The following is an 18344-nucleotide window of genomic DNA, read 5'->3' as shown; positions in this document are numbered from 1 at the left end:
ACCCAGAGGAGACCAGTTTTTCCGGTGGACAGGGGAAGTGATCTCTTCGAAGTGAAGAATTGGCCCTCGAATTCCCTGCGGAAGATTCTGGCAGGCCTGAAGAAGAGGGGGCGTAAGGGGGGGGGTACTGTAACATACCTGGCGGCGTCCTTGCATAGTGGTCCATCTCCCACTGTGCAAGAGCGCGCACTTGATCTCCTGTCCAGAATGTCTCTCTGGCTTCCCTCCATGCTGTCTGTTTGTGTCTGTTTCTGCTGCTTAAGGGCGGCGCCCGATCACTTCCTGCTTTTTGTACCTGCTGTGGGTCACACCCCTTGTGCGTCCTCAGCCTATTGCTGTCTGTCACCTGGTATATAGCTCAGCTGCTCCCATCTATTCCTGCCTGAGCATAGTGTTTCATTCAGTGTGTGCTTGCACTCTGAAGGTGCCAGGTCCCGTTCTGTGTTCTCTTGTCTGCCTATCCTGGAGGCTGTATTTCCAGGCCTGTCTGAACACGCTCCTAGCCTGTTCCTCCTGCCTTCTAGGGGCCGATTACCTAGACCTGCTCCTGTATCTTGTCTGTCCTGTCTGAACACGCACCTTGCCTGTTCGTCCTGCCTCTCTGGGGGCCGTATTCCCAGACCCGCTCCTGTATTCCGCTGCAGTGTCGGTCTCCTCCGTACACTCAGTTCCAGTCTGAACTCTCTCCTATCCTTTACCTGTTTTGCCTCTATGTCCGTTCCCTTCCTTTTTCTGCAGAGTCTGAACTCGTACCTAACTCCTGCTTGTTGTCTCTGTACTCCCGTTTGTGAGTTTGTGGTCCACTCGCTACTTCTCTGCTAGTACCCTGTGAGTGTCTGGCTCTGCCTTTCCCTTCCTGTCTGTTCCGTGTGAACAGAGCCCTGTCCCCCCTTCTCAGCCTAGCCTGCTCTGACTCCTTTGCTCACCGCTCCGGTGGTTCTAGCCTGCTCTGACTCCTTTGCTCACCGCTCCGGCGGTTCTAGTCTGCTCTGACTCCTTTGCTTACCGCTCCGGCGGTTCTAGCCTGCCCTGCTTCTGCCCACTGCTCCGGCAGTCCTGTCCTGCCCTGCTTCTGCCCACTGCTCCGGCAGTCCTGTCCTGCCCTGCTTCTGCCCGCTGCTCCGGCAGTCCTGTCCTGCCCTGCTTCTGCCCGCTGCTCCGGCAGTCCTGTCCTGCCCTGCTTCTGCCCGCTGCTCCGGAAGTCCTGTCCTGCCCTGCTTCTGCCCGCTGCTCCGGCAGTCCTGTCCTGCCCTGCTTCTGCCCGCTGCTCCGGCAGTCCTGTCCTGCCCTGCTTGTGCTCGCTGCTCCTGCAGCCCCGTCCTGCTCTGTTCTTGCCCACCGCTTCGGGCGTTCCCTCTCTGCTGTGGTTGTCTACCGCATCTGCGGTTCTGTGACCCAGTCTGTACTGGGTCTTAACCTTTCTGTGCTCCAGCCCGTCCTTTCGGCCAGTACCTCCCTGCCTGCATACTCGCCTGTATCCACCCATCTGCATACCTGCCGTGTTTGCTTATATCCACCAGTCTGTGCCAGCCTAACCAGCCTGATCCAGTAATCCCTGTGTGGGTCAACCCCCGTGTCCGGAGTTTGACCTGGAGTAGCACCTGGTCCCTCTGCCCGGTTTCTCCCTGGTGCACTGGCGTCGTATGCCGTCGTGCCATCTTGGTCGGATCGGCCAGATACTTAGTCACGCCCCTCCAGGCACTCTCCGGTTCATGGTCCAGTGGAATCACTACAATCACACGCACACGCCGCTCAGCCCGGGCGTGTGCATAACAACAAGTATGAATACACGCTTGCACAAAGGAATACTCGCGCTGTCCCGAAAATATCTTTGGCTGATTTTAAATAAAATTATACAATAGCTACAAAGTAGAACAGATCATTCCTTCCTGTACCAATACGGGTCTGTCACAATTACTAAAGGAACCAACGTGTGTAGTGACTCACCAACCCATGTACCCACATATAGAACCGGTGAAGCTGGGTGAAGTAGTTTACAAGCCATCTTCTAAATGGGTATGGCTGGGTTCAGACGAGCGAATATAAAATTGTCTGTGTTCGTCTAGAAAAAGGCAGATTATTTTTCAATTGTATTGTAATCCTTATATCATCCATATGTCTGTTTTTTACATCATTATGGCATCCATTTTGTATATCAACAGTTTACAAAATTTACAAAACCAGATTCTTTTGTTAATATTTGCAGTAGATCTGTAAAAAAACAGATGCCATATGGATGGTGTCTGTATGGCATCCATTTTTTTTAATAGACCCATTAAGTTTAATGCATGAGTCTGATAAAAAAACAGGTCAGAGTAGTGTTTTCCATGCTGACCAATTTGCATTAGTGTGTGCAGTCTGAATGCATCCGTTTTGCATACGGACAGCACACGGATGTAAAATTCTCTTGTCTGAACAAGCCCTTAGCCTACAAAGCAACCTCAGTTGCAGGTTGTGTCTTTCCTTTCCGAGTGTTACTGAGAGCCCAGCCTTGGGCACAAGAGTAGCCTCACACAAAATACATGGAATATAAAAAAAATGGTTAAAAAAAAACTAGGAGGACTCAACATAGACAAATATAACTTCAGTTACGTGTATTGTGGAAAGCTGGTAACATTTTCTATAAGTAACTGACTCTTGCTTCATGTGAAATGTTTGATTTGTTATGAAGTGATCTTGAAGCCATATGTTTTCTCCCTGCAGTCATATGCCAGCATGCTAATTAAATTATTGAAATAAATGCAGACTAGCAGAGTAAGGCTGCTGTGAGAACCGCTCTAACAACCCTTTTGTAGGCAAGGATTGCCACAAGTATTTTGCCTTTTTTACATGTAAATGGCTCAGTGATTCCTAAATGAGCTTGTTGGACATCCCTTTTATTTTTTGTTTACTCCCAAACAACTTCTGTAAAATCTAGAAGCAACTTCGGAGTCTATAGTGAGTGATGCAACAAAGGATACACAGTGGCCATCGGCACTCGCCGTCCTCACTCTGTTTGTGTTTCCTTATGGCTGAGCTGTTGTTACTCTTAGATGACCCTCTTCACAATAACGGCGCTGACAGTTAAAGGGGTTGTCCAGTTAAAACAAGTTATCACTTATCCAACTGATAGGTAATAACTTACTGGTCGGTAAGTGTCCAACCCCTGGGGCCTGCACTGATCGAGACATAAAGGAACTTGTAAAATGGTGCTGCAGGCTGGAAACTTGACCGGCACTCCATTCATTCTCTATGGGGCTACTGGGAAAAGACAAGAGCACTCTGCAGCCCCATGGAAGCAGTGGTAGAGCATGCATATTCTGACGGGGATAAAAGTTCCACATTTTGAAAATTGGTGCGGCTCCCAGTAATTGAACCACTGCCAATCAACAAGTTATCACCCATCCTGTTGGTAAGTGATAGCTTGTTTTCACTGGACAACCCAAGATCACAAATGTAGCATCAAATCATAATGCCACATTTAAACTGGGATCACATTGCATTTACTCTTTATGTTTATGACTCAGTCGGCCATTCCATCTGAATCGCCAAAAAACTGGATTCAGATGGAACCCACAACAAAGCAATTGCATTCAACGAGGCAAATGGAGTCTAAAGTCTGCAACTTTGGACACTGATTGGCCGCCTTTCAGGTGTAGTCCATCTTTCTACCTAGACACAATAGTCTACTCTCCTTTTGTGTAAAGCTAAAATGACGACACTGTTGGAAAGGATGCTAATATTCCGTTTGCCTCATTGTACTCAATGCACCGTCGTGGATCAGTCTGAGTCCCAATTTTTATGGATTCAGATGGAACCCCAATGGAGTTATGAGAGTAGTTTCTAAACTTACCTCTTTAGCATGATTAATTTTACTACCAGTGTTCATCTATGGAGATCACATGGCTATGTGTTTGATTTTTTGTTTCTATTTACAATGGCATTGTCTTCATACTTTTGTCCACAAACTTGAAATATATATACTGTATATATGAATCTTATAGGGTGACTCCTTTGCCTTATAGCTGGCTGTACATTTGAGGCCCATAGTGATATTGGCCCCTGTGAGGTGACGCAGAGCACACAGGACGACTTTGATTGGCAGTTGGTTCATGACCCTCGTGGAAATCCTGATTTACCCCAAGGTAAGTTAATATAACCTTTTCTCCCCTTATTTATACGCCTTGTGTAATTTTGCCCTATAGTATGCTCTTTAGTCCTTTATATAATAGATACTTATTATTACCCTGATTTTTGTTTATGCATTTATAGTTTTCCTCTCTTTTAAAAAATACTATGTACAGTACAGACCAAAAGTTTGGACACACCTTCTCATTTAAAGATTTTTCTGTATTTTCATGACTATGAAAATTGTACATTCACACTGAAGGCATCAAAACTCCAGACCTGAACCCAATCAAGATGGTTTGGGGTGAGCTGGACCGCAGAGTGAAGGCAAAAGGGCCAACAAGTGCTAAGCATCTCTGGGAACTCCTTCAAGATTGTTGGAAGACCATTTCCGGTGACATATTTTCAGTTGTTTCACACTTTTTTGTTAAGTATATAATTCCACATGTGTTAATTCATAGTTTTGATGCCTTCAGTGTGAATGAACAATTTTCATAGTCATGAAAATACAGAAAAATCTTTAAATGAGAAGGTGTGTCCAAACTTTTGGTCTGTACTGTATTTTATAATATTGAATTGAATCTGTCACCAGATTTTTGCTATGTAATCTGAGAACACCATGATGTAGGGGTAGACACCCCGATTCCAGCAATGTGTCACTTAGTGGGCTGTGTTTTGCTGTTTCAATACAATCAGCAGGAGATCATTACAGGACAAGTGGCCTCATGCCTCTTAGTCCAACCCCGCCCCCAACACTGACTAGCAGCTTACTGTCACTTTACAATGTACACTGAAAGCTGCCAAAATAAGTGTGGGTGGTGCTATACATGCCTCACCATCTCAGCTCTTCTAGATCTGCAGCAGAGATAACTTCTATCATAACTGCTGCACCTAGTAAACTAAGTGATAATGAGCTGGAATTACGGTCTCTGTCAATACTTTATGCTGCGGTCATATTAGATAGCAAAAACAGGCTGACAGGTTCCCTTTAATGAATGTCTTTCCTGCTATATAATTCACTATGGCTATTCACTATTCACTGTTATGAATATTTTACCCATGTAGGTTATTACCTTTTGGTCAACTCATCAGAACATGTATCAGGGAGGCGAGCTCATCTCCTCTTTCAACCCCTAAGTGAAAATGATACCCACTGCTTGCAGTTCAGTTACCTTCTGCATAGCAGAGATGCAAGAGGTCCTGGCTCATTACGGGTATATGTTCGAGTCAATGGTGGACCTTTGGGGACAGCTGTTTGGGAGGTATCAGGACCACGTGGAAAGCAGTGGCAGCAGGCCGAACTTGCTGTTAGCACTTTCTGGCCTAGTGAATACCAGGTAATTAATAATCTAGAAACTTGAACTTTGTATCATTGCAGCACTACTGAGACCCATGTGCACTCTCATTGTTTCTCTAGAAGTGAAAAAGTTGTTAGCGACTGTTGAAATATCTGTGATTGCAGCATGACTTTTCTTCACGACAGTTATGCTGCAATTTCACCTCGACTTTCCAATGAACCTTTCTACTTTGGAGCCTTAGCCTACCTTTGTCCTTGAATTTCTTTGACTATTGAGCCTTGTTGGATTTCTTTTTTTCTTATTTACAAGAAAGTTAAGATTCATTATAACCCTGCACGTTGAATTGAATTTGTTATTGTATAAAAAATGTAATATGTTACGCCTATGTATAATTGTCACGCTGTCTTCAATAACCCTGAAAATATCTGATAATTCAAACCTTAACGTATAAAATAATATGTGAATGTTGCTATTGTCATTGTCACATTCCTGAGTAAGATTTCTAGATTGTAAGGTATAACCTTCAGGTTGTGTTAGACTACAGTAATCTTTAGGTGACATACTGTCTGTGTTCTTGTGCTTGCTAGATGGAGTGAGGGAGCCGAAACTGCTGAGTCCTAGGAGTCTTAGTCAGCTGTGCTATGAAGCCAGGAGGCTAAATCTCCAATGTAACTGGGGCTAATAGACCAATCCCAGTTACAGGAGAAATCAGTTAAGAAAATAAGTATTTAATTATGGAAATGTCACCTTATAAGTCTTTTATGACCCATTTGGATGCACAATGTGGGAAATAAATGAAAAATATATAAATAAAAAAAGCCTCTGCCAATCCAAATTGCTGTTACTAGCCCCTCCTCTTTAAAAAAAAAAAAAAAAAAAACTTGTCCGATAAAAATGAATTGCTGCAGAACAAATTGTAAAGTGTATTTTGGTGCTCCTTTATGAAAAAAAAAACATATGAAAATAAGACAAAAATTAGACTTCACATACCATGGAACAATTATTTGAATATCTGAATGAGAAAAAATGTCACAGTTCTTTAAACCGCATGTACAGAATATCCCGAAAATGAGGAACAGAGGGAAAATGGCCTGATCTTGGGGGGGGGGGGGGGATGAGGAACAGAGGGAAAATGGCCTGATCTTGGGGGAAAGCGGGAAAATGAGGAACAGAGGGAAAATGGCCTGATCTTGGGGGAAAGCGGGAAAATGAGGAACAGAGGGAAAATGGCCTGATCTTGGGGGGGAAAGTGGGAAAATGAGGAACAGAGGGAAAATGGCCTGATCTTGGGGGGGAAAGTGGGAAAATGAGGAACAGAGGGAAAATGGCCTGATCTTGGGGGGGAAAGTGGGAAAATGAGGAATAGAGGGAAAATGGCCTGATCTTGGGGGGGGGGGTGGGAAAATGAGGAACAGAGGGAAAATGGCCTGATCTTGGGGGGGGGGGGATGAGGAACAGAGGGAAAATGGCCTGATCTTGGGGGAAAGCGGGAAAATGAGGAACAGAGGGAAAATGGCCTGATCTTGGGGGGGAAAGTGGGAAAATGAGGAACAGAGGGAAAATGGCCTGATCTTGGGGGGGAAAGTGGGAAAATGAGGAACAGAGGGAAAATGGCCTGATCTTGGGGGGGAAAGTGGGAAAATGAGGAATAGAGGGAAAATGGCCTGATCTTGGGGGGGGGGAGTGGGAAAATGAGGAACAGAGGGAAAATGGCCTGATTTTGGGGGGGAAAGTGGGAAAATGAGGAACAGAGGGAAAATGGCCTGATCTTGGGGGAAAGTGGGAAAATGAGGAACAGAGGGAAAATGGCCTGATCTTGAACTGGCTAACATACGTTCTTTATGATATAAAGTGTGCAATACTGGTTTAGTCCTGGCTTACTGGCAACTGACTTATGGCATAAATGACCAACGTCCTGTATCTGAAGCAAGCAGTATGTAATAATTAGGAAAAGTGCTGGCACACAGCATTACAGAATGACTGGTAGGTGCATGGTATTACGGAGCTGAAATAATGAAACGAGTTGGCAACACTGCTAATCCAGTGCGAAGCGCTTAATACAATTGTAATGTTACTGAAGTGGCTGTCACATATATTGCTTTGCAGCAATTTCCTCTGTATTTTTTGAATAATACCAATAGTGGAGCCCTAAGCACAAAATACCAGCTTTTTCTTTTTAATTGGTCACTCTGCTATAGGATCTGTTTTTGCGTTTTATTGTAGGTGCTATTTGAAGCTGAGGTGTCAGGAACTCCACTAGGATACATAGCACTGGATGATATTCTTCTTCTTAGTTACCCCTGCAGTGAGTAATTCAGAACATGACACTTTGGTCTTACAGGAAAGGAAAAGTCTCTAACTACTTCTTCTCTCACAGCCCAGGCTCCTCACTTCTCCCGGCTAGGGGAGGTGGAAGTTAACGCTGGGCAGAATGCCACATTCCAGTGCCCTGCTGCTGGCAGGGCGAATGAAGGCGAGACCTTCTTACTGCAGGTGAGAAGAAGCATCATGTGATTGGTCTCTTGTATGAACACCGGATTGAATGGGGCATACAGATGGAAAGGTTTGAATGGGATGGCATGAAGCCAATTAGGGAATGTGGCGCCTGAATGAGGACATGTTGAAGGGATGCCTATGGTTATTGTGTTGGTGACACAATTCCTCAGTATGACTACTACATTGTGCCTGTTCAGCTGCGTATACGACTTTTCTGTGCAATGCAGATGAACAGAAAGTTTGCAGAAGAAAGTATAAGGTTTCTATGGTTACTCCTTGAAGAAATGATAGCGTGTGCTGATAGTTTAACTTTGGTATAATTAGTGATTGCAGTGCTCCTGGGAAATGAGTAGATGCTGTGTCAAAGGAATGTGATGGTGTACATTCATTCATAAACGGAGTAATCACGTTCATTCACAAGCCGGATATTCGTACAAAGTACTGCGTAAGGCACTTGTCTCGGCTGAATATGCTTTTGTGAAGATCACTGTTGAGATGCAACCTCTGACTCGGATTGGTTTTAATCATCTAAATTTATTGTCGGATTACAGAGGCAAAATGGAGGCATCACATCTTCAGGGATAATTCAGCATGTCAGTCACTGGCGGCTCTTGGCTTCTTTCCAGCTGTTTGAAGCTGGGAGAGACAATCAGGACCTATATCGCTGTGTGAGTCGCTCCATTTTTGGTGCAGGAGTGTCCAACTTTGCTGAGCTTGTGGTGAAAGGTGAGAGCAGAAAATATATGGTTTTCCTTCCGAAGATTTGTTTTTACTGGGGTGTGTTCACCCTGAGATTTTTTACTGAGTTTTTGGAGCAGAAACTTTCTAAAAACCACAAAGAGGTCAAATACCACTAGGTTTTATTAGATAGTTGGGGTATGTGCAGATGACATCTTTAAGACATCAAGTTTTGCCACAGGAAGATGCTTCAGGAAGCCCTGGCGGTGATTTTTCTAAAGCGGTTCTTTTGCTGCGGTCGCTGTTTGATGCTGGCGATTTTTTTTTAACTTGTATATAAAAAATAATGTGCAGCTTCCAAGTGGAAACCACTTGAAGAATGGTCAGGTCACTTCTTTTAGCCGCTTGGCATCTTTGGAAACTTGAAAAGGTTAAAAGGAGCTGCAAAGACTGAATATATGAACAGCAAGTCATTTTCACATTGAAGTGCATGTGTTCATTCTTTTTAATGCTTATTAAGCGCTTTTCAGCCATGTTATGGACCAATTCTGCTCTAAAAACTCCTGAAAAAAGCTCAGAAATCACATTTCCGATGAATCTCCAGTTTTGCACTGCCTGCTTCCATAGTATTTGTAATATCCAAAATAATCACAATGCAATGCTAAGTCACTTTGTTACTGATCTCATACTAACCTATTACCACTGAATATTACACAGAACCACCAACACCTATTGCTCCACCTCAACTTCTAAGGGCTGGTCCCACCTATTTGGTTGTGCAGCTAAACACTCGCTCCATTACTGGTGATGGTCCCATCGTGCGCAGAGAAATTGAGTATCGTGTGAGTGGTGGATCCTGGCGGGAAAGGCATGCTGTCACTTCACACACATACAAACTGTGGCACTTGGACCCTGATTCACAGTATCACCTGTCTGTGTTACTTACTCGGCCTGGTGAGGGGGGCACCGGGAGACCTGGACCCGCACTCATCAGCAGGACAAAGTGTGCAGGTAGGAGACCTTATGAATATAATGTATGTGTCAAGTGAATTTTTTAGGAACCCACAAGCAGTGTCATTGTGTTTAGAGTCCACCGTACCATTGATGCCAATTGACCTATAGTGAACCAGAGATGGCATTTATAAACTTTCCAATTTTTGTTCTCCCTGCAGAGCCCATGCGAGCACCCAAAGGCCTTTCATGCACAGCTGAGCAACCACGCCAACTAACTCTGCACTGGGAAGTGGTTGGCTTTAACATCACTCGCTGTCATACCTACTCAGTGACCCTGTGCTACCACCATGAATCCAGTGCTTTGCAAGACTGTGTAACAGTGGAGGGGGGTGCTAGCCACTATACCCTTCTTTCTCTCCCTCCGTACAGTGCCGTACACTGTCGCCTTGCTATATCCAATCCAGAAGGCCGAAAGGAGGGCAAGGAGGTTACTTGCTATACACAGGAAGATGGTTTGTATCGGCAGCTTGTTTTGCCCTGAGAGTTTCCTATTGCTAAAATCACAGCTAACTGTCAGGAACAGTGCTTAGGCAAAGCATAGTATCTTAAAAACAGCTATAAAACACCTTACAAGACTGTTAAAAAAGCATGCATCATAAACTTCTATCAATATTGATATCTGTCTATTAAATCTAGATATTAGATATCGATTTCCTGTCACTATCTATATATTAAATTACATAATCAACATTGAAATTGCTACGTACAATTAGAAATTCACTTCTGTTACCTGGATAGAAATAATAATAAAAAAATTAGATGCTTACAAATTTATTCCCAAAATAATTTCTATAAAGTATAATTATTCAATTGTGTCTGCTAATTTGCTTATTTGGCTTGTGACTAATCCATTGCTGTTCTAAATTTGTTATTAAACAAGCAATATTATTGCTAATTTACTTATTTTTCTTAAATGTGTAGTGCCTGGAGGAATTCCGTCTGACTCGTTGGTGCTCACTCCACTGGATGATACTATTGTTCTCTCCTGGGACGAACCTACTGAACCTAACGGTATCCTTACCCAATACGAGGTAGGAATACAATGAAAAAATATAGTGTACTCTACAACACTTTTGTAATAGATGTGACCCCCCAATCTTAGTATCAGCTGTTTGCCAGCACACCCACTGCAGCTTAGGCTCTCAGAGTGCAGCTGCATTTTCTAAGCAATGGACCCATGGCAAACTACTATCATAGTATTAAATGGTCCATACCAAAGGAATCCATAGTACAGTGTGCATTAGGCCTTAAATGGATTTTATACTCGCTTCTCTGTGTGGGTCCCATTGAAAGGAATCCCCACCAAAGGTCTGTTCTTCTCATTTTGTCCGATTCCAAGTCCCCGGTTCAGAAGTAGTAGAGCCTGCATGACAGAAGAGGTATATATGACCCACGCAGAGATGCACTCACAGAAGCAGCGCAGGTAATACACGTATATTAGAAAACTGATTGTTAGGAAGCATTAGGACACATGACAGGGGTCAAATAGCAGTGGAAAACCCCTTGAAAGGGAACCTGTCGCTTACATGCAATTCTATCTGTGGACAGCATGATGTAGAGAAGCAGACGCTGAGCAGAATGATATCTAGGTTTGGGGGAAACAATTTAGTAGAACTTGTATTTTATTCATTGAAATCACTGGTGTTTATATGTATGAGTCCAGTGGGCGGTCCTACTAGAGACTGACAGCTATCTATGTACAGTGGTGGCCAAAAGTATTGGCACCCCTGCAATTCTGTCAGATAATACTCAGTTTCTTCCTGAAAATGATTGCAATCACAAATTCTTTGGTATTATTATCTTCATTTAATTTGCTTGTAAAGAAAAAACACAAAAGAGAATGAAGCAAAAATCAAATCATTGATCATTTCACACAAAACTCCAAAAAAGGGCCGGACAAAAGTATTAGCACCCTCAGCCTAATACTTGGTTGCACAACCTTTAGCCAAAATAACTGCGAACAACCGCTTCTGGTAACCATCAATGAGTTTATTACAATGCTCTGCTGGAATTGTAGACCATTCTTCTTTGGCAAACTGCTCCAGGTCCCTGATATTTGAAGGGTGCCTTCTCCAAACTGCCATTTTGAGATCTCTCCACAGGTGTTCTATGGGATTCAGGTCTGGACTCATTGCTGGCCACCTTAGAAGTCTCCAGTGCTTTCTCTCAAACCATTTTATAGTGCTTTTGGAAGTGCGTTTTGGGTCATTGTCCTGCTGGAAGACCCATGACCTCTGAGGGAGACCCAACTTTCTCACACTGGGCCCTACATTATGCTACAAAATTATTGGTAGTCTTCAGACTTCATAATGCCATGCACACGGTCAAGCAGTCCAGTGCCAGAGGCAGCAAAGCAACCCCAAAACATCAGGGAACCTCCGCCATGTTTGACTGTAGGGACCGTGTTCTTTTCTTTGAATGCCTCTTTTTTTTTTCCTGTACACTCTATGTTGATGCTTTTTCCCAAAAAGCTCTACTTTTGTCTCATCTGACCAGAGAACATTCTTCCTAAACGTTTTAGGCTTTCTCAGGTAAGTTTTGGCAAACTCCAGCCTGGCTTTTTTATGTCTCGGGGTAAGAAGTGGGGTCTTCCTGGGTATCCTACCATACAGTCCCTTTTCATTCAGACACCGACGGATAGTACGGGTTGACACTGTTGTACCCTCGAACTGCAGGGCAGCTTGAACTTGTTTGGATGTTAGTCGAGGTTCTTTATCCACCATCCGCACAATCTTGCGTTGAAATCTCTTGTCAATTTTTCTTTTCCGTCCACATCTAATGGAGGTTAGCCACAGTGCCATGGGCTTTAAACTTCTTGATGACACTGCGCACGGAAGACACAGGAACATTCAGGTCTTTGGAGATGGACTTGTAGCCTTAAGATTGCTCATGCTTCCTCACAATTTGGTTTCTCAAGTCCTCAGGCAGTTCTTTGGTCTCCTTTCTTTTCTCCATGCTCAATGTGTTACACACAAGGACACAGGACAGAGGTTGAGTCAACTTTAATCCATGTTAACTGGCTGCAAGTGTGATTTAGTTATTGCCAACACCTGTTAGGTGCCACAGGTAAGTTACAGATGCTGTTAATTACACGAACTAGAGAAGCATCACATGATTTTTCAAACAGTGCCAATACTTTTGTCCACCCCCTTTTTTAGGTTTGGTGTGGAATTATATCCAATTTGGCTTTAGGACAATTCTTTTTGTGTTTTTTCATTGAAGACAAATTAAATGAAGATAATAATACCAAAGAATTTGTGATTGCAATCATTTTCAGGAAGAAACTGAGTATTATCTGACAGAATTGCAGGGGTGCCAATACTTTTGGCCACCACTGTACAGTCATACAGGGGTGACTGGCAATCTCTGAATAGCGCTGCCCACTGGACTCATATGCAACAAACACCAGGGGCTGCAATGATTAAAATACAGGTTATACTGAATCTTTTCCACCAAAAAAAAAAAAAATATATATATATATATATATATATATATATCAATTTGATCTTCTCCTCCTGCTTTATACTATCCTGCCTGCAAATTAGATACCTTTTTCAGCATGATGGGATCCCTTTAAGATCGTGCTTGATTCAGAAGAAGTATTACTACTATTACATGGCAACTTTGGCTACTTTGCACTGAAAAAGATCACTGTATGCTGCTGCTAGCATAATTGAAATGATTGGGGTTGTATTTCAACCTGCAGGGGTTCAGGTAAGTTGCAAAAACGCGGAATTGTTTGTGAATTACTTGTCGTAACCTCAGACATAACCTGGCTCAGATAAATCACTGGATTTTTAGTATGTTTATATTTTGCTGTTTCCTCATTTACATAATATTCTTGCAATTGCTCTATATAAAAATCGAGTTTTCAGCACTATTGCTTTCTGTTTTTAGCTCAGTTACCAAATCATTGAGTCTTCAGACCCTGGGGTGAGTGTTCCAGGCCCACGTTCAATCATCTGTAAGCCTCCAAATGAAACGTCCCACCTTCTTAACAACTTGCACCCAGGAACCACCTATCTGCTGAGTGTACGTGCACGTAACAGCAAAGGCTATGGGCAGAGCGCGCTTACTGAGCTCACCACTAACATTTCAGGTACCTATTGTTCAGCTTTACACCATATAATAAATTAGTTTTACACAAATTTACACTTGACTGTTTTAGTTATTACTAATTTTTGTAAGGGTTCACCATCACAAGAGACATGGTAAAATCCACTAATTGGACATTTGTAACATAGTGTAGTTATCCTGAGCAACACAAAAGGTGTGGACTCATCAGTGCGTCAAGTAATGGTATATTCAATGACTGTGTACAGTAGAGTGACTATAGGGCCAGGCGGGACAGTTGCAGTCTTGAGTAGGGCCCAAATAACAAAACAACAGTACCATAGAAGGGCGGTGTAGGTATATACTGTATTATTGTGCAGTCATGAAACACCGACTGTAGAGAAATCACCATTACAAATTGATACTTCTATATTGTATATTTTTATTTATGTGATACAATAACATGGGACTGTTAAGAGTGTAAATAGTTGTACAAATAAACTGTATGGAAAACAGCAGTAAAGTGAGAGGTGCTAAAACGTAACTTTTAATAAGTATCATTCACAAAAAACACTAAAATGGTGAATAAATCGTTGATCAAAAAGTGGAGGTATCCAACAAATGTGGATTATCCTATTGGACACACACCTACTGAACTGATATGTATGAAAATTAACATTAGTATGAATGCAGATGTCAGGTATCTATATCAGAGTAGCCACATCCAGTGAAGAGGACGACCGTGGTCATACTCCAACATCTATTTATCTCATATTCAGTATTTGCCACATAGGAATGAAGAGAAGAATGACACCCAACCGTGGTTCAGAAGTCATTAGGTGCTAATATGAGACACACTAATACTTCAATGGAACAAGACAACATAAAGATTCAACATGAAAGGAATGATACCCAACAGTGGTGCAGGCATCACTACGTGCTGTTATCAGGCACACATTCATCCTTTCAATGGAGAAAGAGCATGTGTGAATTATAAGGCACACATTGATCCCTTCATTCTATGGATCCCGCCAGCAGATCAACTAAATGGCTGAGATTATTCCATTTATTTCCACTCACACATGGTCTTTTTTGCATTGAAGGGATGAATGTGTGCCTGATAACAGCACCTCATATTAGCACCTAATGACTTCTGAACCACTGTTGGGTGTCATTCTTCTCTTAATGTATTCCTATGTGGAAAATGTAGCAGATACTGTATATGATCAGTGTCGTCCTCTTCACTTAATGTGGCTACTCTCATATAAATACCTGACATCCACATACATACTAGTGTTAATGTTAGCATATATCAGATCAATAGGTGTGTGTCCAATAGGATAATCCACATTTGTTGGATACCTAAACCTTTTTGATCAACAGTTTATTCTCAGTTTTTGTGTTTTTTGTGGCTATTTTTTAATTGATACGTATTAAAAGTTAATTTTTAATATCTCTCACTTTACTGCTGTGAGTTGTAATTTATCCTCAGACTTATCTTTATATTGCTTTTTAGAAACAAATATACTGTACTACAGTCTAAAGTCTTTAACTTAGACTACATTCTTTTTTAGCATAGATCACTTTCTGCTTCATCAAGATGTTTTCTATGAATTTTTAGGAGTGTAAATTATATATTCTTTAGCTCCTGCATTTGACTACAGAGACCTACCTGCTCCAATTGCTGAGACGGATCAGACTATAACTGTTCTCTTAAGGCCTGCACAAGGAAGAGGATCCCCTGTGAGGTGACTTATAATGTGCATACATTTATTACAGCTATGGTAATGGGAAAGAAACCTTTGTGCCAGGCATCCCAGCAGGACTTCTTTTTATGGCGAGATGTAATTCATTGCTTGGGTCATTCTGTGATTGCCCTATTCTCTTATTACCTATTTTACCATTTACTAGATTTTTTTTCTTTGATCATCTATATAATTTATAAGAAGTTAGGTTAACTACTTCTGGACCGTACATTGTCTAGGAACGTCCAGGCTCTCTGCAATTAACTTTGTAGCGACGTTCTAAAACGCAAAGTAAGGAACTGCACAAGTTCACGCGGCTATTGGAGTGAATAGTCGGCTGTCAGACATAGCCAGACTCTCCATAGAGAAGGCAGAGATGGTATATTACCTTCCCTGCCTTCTTTATGGCTGTATACACAGCACTTATTTGTATCACGTGGGAAGCACTGACAGAGCTTCCTCCTTCTGACCCAGCAGTTATGTGATCACCGGGTGCTGAGAAGGAGCAGCAGCTGCTGGGTCCTGGTGGACCGAGGTCAGCTCTGATGTTCATACAGAAGCTGGAATTTTCTCTATAACTGGGGTTAATCCACCAGTCCCAATTATTGGGTGAAATCAATAATACAAAGATAGTATTTAAATGTTGAAATGTCCTACAAAAGTCTTTTTATGAACTTATGTGGGATGTGTGAAATTAATAAAAAAAAGAAATCCACTGCCAACCATAATCACTGTTTCTAGCCCCACCCCCATCAAAATAAAACATATGTCCAATATACGCAGATAATTTCTACAGAAACTAGAACGCAAATCAAGATGTTTAGTGGTTCCTTGTGGTCATAAAAATGCAAAAAATACATTTATTTTCTTTTGTTTCTCTTGTTTCATTTTCCATCTGATAGCAGCAAAGATAAAAAAAAAAATATAACAATTAGGCCCCTTGTTTCATAAAAAAAGACTATTTGAATATGAAAACCAGAACATTTTTTTACAACCGTTAAAACGTCCTGTATTAAAAAAATACAAAATGTGCCAGGTTGGGAACAAGGCAAAATTTCCTGTTTCTAAATTGGTTAAAAAAAAGTGTATTGATGAAATAGATATATTTAACTTGCTATAACAATATCATTACACCTTCCCATGTATCAGTTTTTACCAGGTTCTGGTTGAAGGAGAAAGCTCCAGTCGAGCTAGACGGGAACTTGCAGTTCCTGGCTGTTTTCCTGGGGCAGGTGGTTATGAGGAAGCGGAGATGGAAGGATCCACCAGCTATGTAGGAGCAGAACTTCCACCGAGTGATTTGCCTCGAGATACCCCCTTTATTGTTGGGGATAATCGCAGCTATGGAGGTTACTGGAATCCACCCTTGGATCCTCGAAAAGGCTACCTTATCTACCTACAGGCTGCTAGCCATCATCGTGGGGTAAGATTTTCTGAAAATGGTGAGATGATAGCATCACTTTTATGGGCTATGGTGTGCTCATCAAGTATTCTAGGGAAGGGTAAACATAGGATTGATGGCAAAGGATTTAGCTGCCAGTAACTATCTTTTTTTCCCATAGGAAACGCGCCTAAATTGTGTTAGGATTGCCAGGAAAGGTAAAAACTTAGATATGTCTGTGTCCGCTTGCATATTATTAAGCACCATTAATTCATTTGTTCTTTCATTCATTATGTGCTTTATAACTCTTTTTGCGCACATTGTATTTGCTTCTGTCTCATGGATTTTTTTAAAGTTAACCCACTTCTTTTCTCTGTGAACCCTTCTACCCATAGTCTGTCAGTTGTTAATCTTTCTTAGCTACCCCAATTGAGCTTTGACTTTTCTTTCCTGGTTTTGCAGCACCTTGTAAGGACAGTCACCGGTTCTCTATGGCTCCTCAACATTCGGAAGAGATGGGACTTGTACTAGGAATATGTGCCGGTGGTCTGGTTGTGTTTATCATTCTGCTTGGTGCTGTAATTCTTATTGTTCGCAAGGGGTAAGTAACTTAGTCACTCCCAATCAAAAGGATTTCAAATTAAGAATGATTCTACAATTGGGAATTTGTTTTTGGCAAAATATTATTTTTTAAGATTTTTATTACACCAGTTAATGACTGTAAGGATAGCTCACAATTTGCTTCTTTTCTCTATCGCTGGCAGAAGAACACAGTTTTCTTATGCTTACTATCCGTGAGTATGACAATATATTGCTTATATTGCTGCATCCTCTTCTATCTTCATTTCCTCTGTCTCTGCTTCTGTCACCGGGCCGCTCTGCGCCTTTGTTATGGGTATTGCTGGGCGACAGTACAGCAGCTTGGGTTATTATTCTGGGACTAGTGGTGCTGTCCAGACAGGGAGCTTGGGGTTAACTACTAACTTTGTAATCTCATTAACTCCCTTCTGAGAGTGCCTTTAGCAGCACTCACACTATTTAATGCCCCCTGACTTTCTACCACTATTTGCCAGTTATAAGACTTACTAGACCTGGTTTACTATGATATACAGCCTCTAATCTGTTAGTTGATTCCTGTTCTTTGACCTTGGTCAGTATTTTGATAACATTTTCACCTAATGTTTCTGCTTCTGTTCTGGACCTCCTGGTATTAACACAGCTTCTGGACCATTCTCTTCATACCTGTTCTCTGGCCTCTTACCTGTCCGTGGAAGCCCTTTTAAGAACTACAAGGCTACCACACACAGAGCATCCATAACATATATACAGAGATTTAATTTTATACTTTAATTTAACAGAGTAAACCTCAACTTTAGATATTAAAACTTCCCCTGAGATCTTATTGTTTCATAGGCCAGCCTTATTTGTGGTGTTTTCACAACTCTGCTCTACAGTATTCTAGACAGGTATAACCAAAACAAATGCCAGTTCTGTTATGTACTGTACATATAACCCAAATACTTGAGTTATATGAGCGAATGATCTTCATTATATAAGGACAGATCTTAACTG

At 41.9% G+C, this 18344-nt stretch overlaps 1 protein-coding gene across 6 annotated transcripts in view; it reads left to right on the top strand.

Moving 5' to 3' along the window:
- Positions 1 to 18344, top strand: part of PTPRU (protein tyrosine phosphatase receptor type U) — a 157126-nt gene that overhangs the window by 99204 nt on the left and 39578 nt on the right. For 4 of the 6 annotated variants that reach the window (XM_073666040.1, XM_073666022.1, XM_073666023.1 and 1 more), the window contains exons 2-15: positions 4005 to 4124; positions 5173 to 5444; positions 7629 to 7710; positions 7783 to 7898; positions 8453 to 8627; positions 9297 to 9590; positions 9752 to 10045; positions 10515 to 10624; positions 13491 to 13692; positions 15292 to 15394; positions 16541 to 16814; positions 16954 to 16990; positions 17235 to 17373; positions 17537 to 17566. In XM_073666040.1, coding sequence (XP_073522141.1) covers positions 4005 to 4124; positions 5173 to 5444; positions 7629 to 7710; positions 7783 to 7898; positions 8453 to 8627; positions 9297 to 9590; positions 9752 to 10045; positions 10515 to 10624; positions 13491 to 13692; positions 15292 to 15394; positions 16541 to 16814; positions 16954 to 16990; positions 17235 to 17373; positions 17537 to 17566 — 2248 coding nt within the window. The remainder of the gene's footprint in view (positions 1 to 4004; positions 4125 to 5172; positions 5445 to 7628; positions 7711 to 7782; positions 7899 to 8452; positions 8628 to 9296; positions 9591 to 9751; positions 10046 to 10514; positions 10625 to 13490; positions 13693 to 15291; positions 15395 to 16540; positions 16815 to 16953; positions 16991 to 17234; positions 17374 to 17536; positions 17567 to 18344) is intronic. The other 2 variants (XM_073666048.1, XM_073666031.1) reach the window with 1 other exon arrangement.

This window comes from Phyllobates terribilis, unplaced genomic scaffold, assembly GCF_046119375.1.
Source record: "Phyllobates terribilis strain yellow unplaced genomic scaffold, ASM4611937v1 Scaffold_2__4_contigs__length_985480577, whole genome shotgun sequence".
NCBI classification, from domain to species: domain Eukaryota; kingdom Metazoa; phylum Chordata; class Amphibia; order Anura; family Dendrobatidae; genus Phyllobates; species Phyllobates terribilis.
The sequence above is the reverse complement of the archived record's forward strand: the minus strand, read 5'-3'. Positions and strand labels throughout refer to the sequence as shown.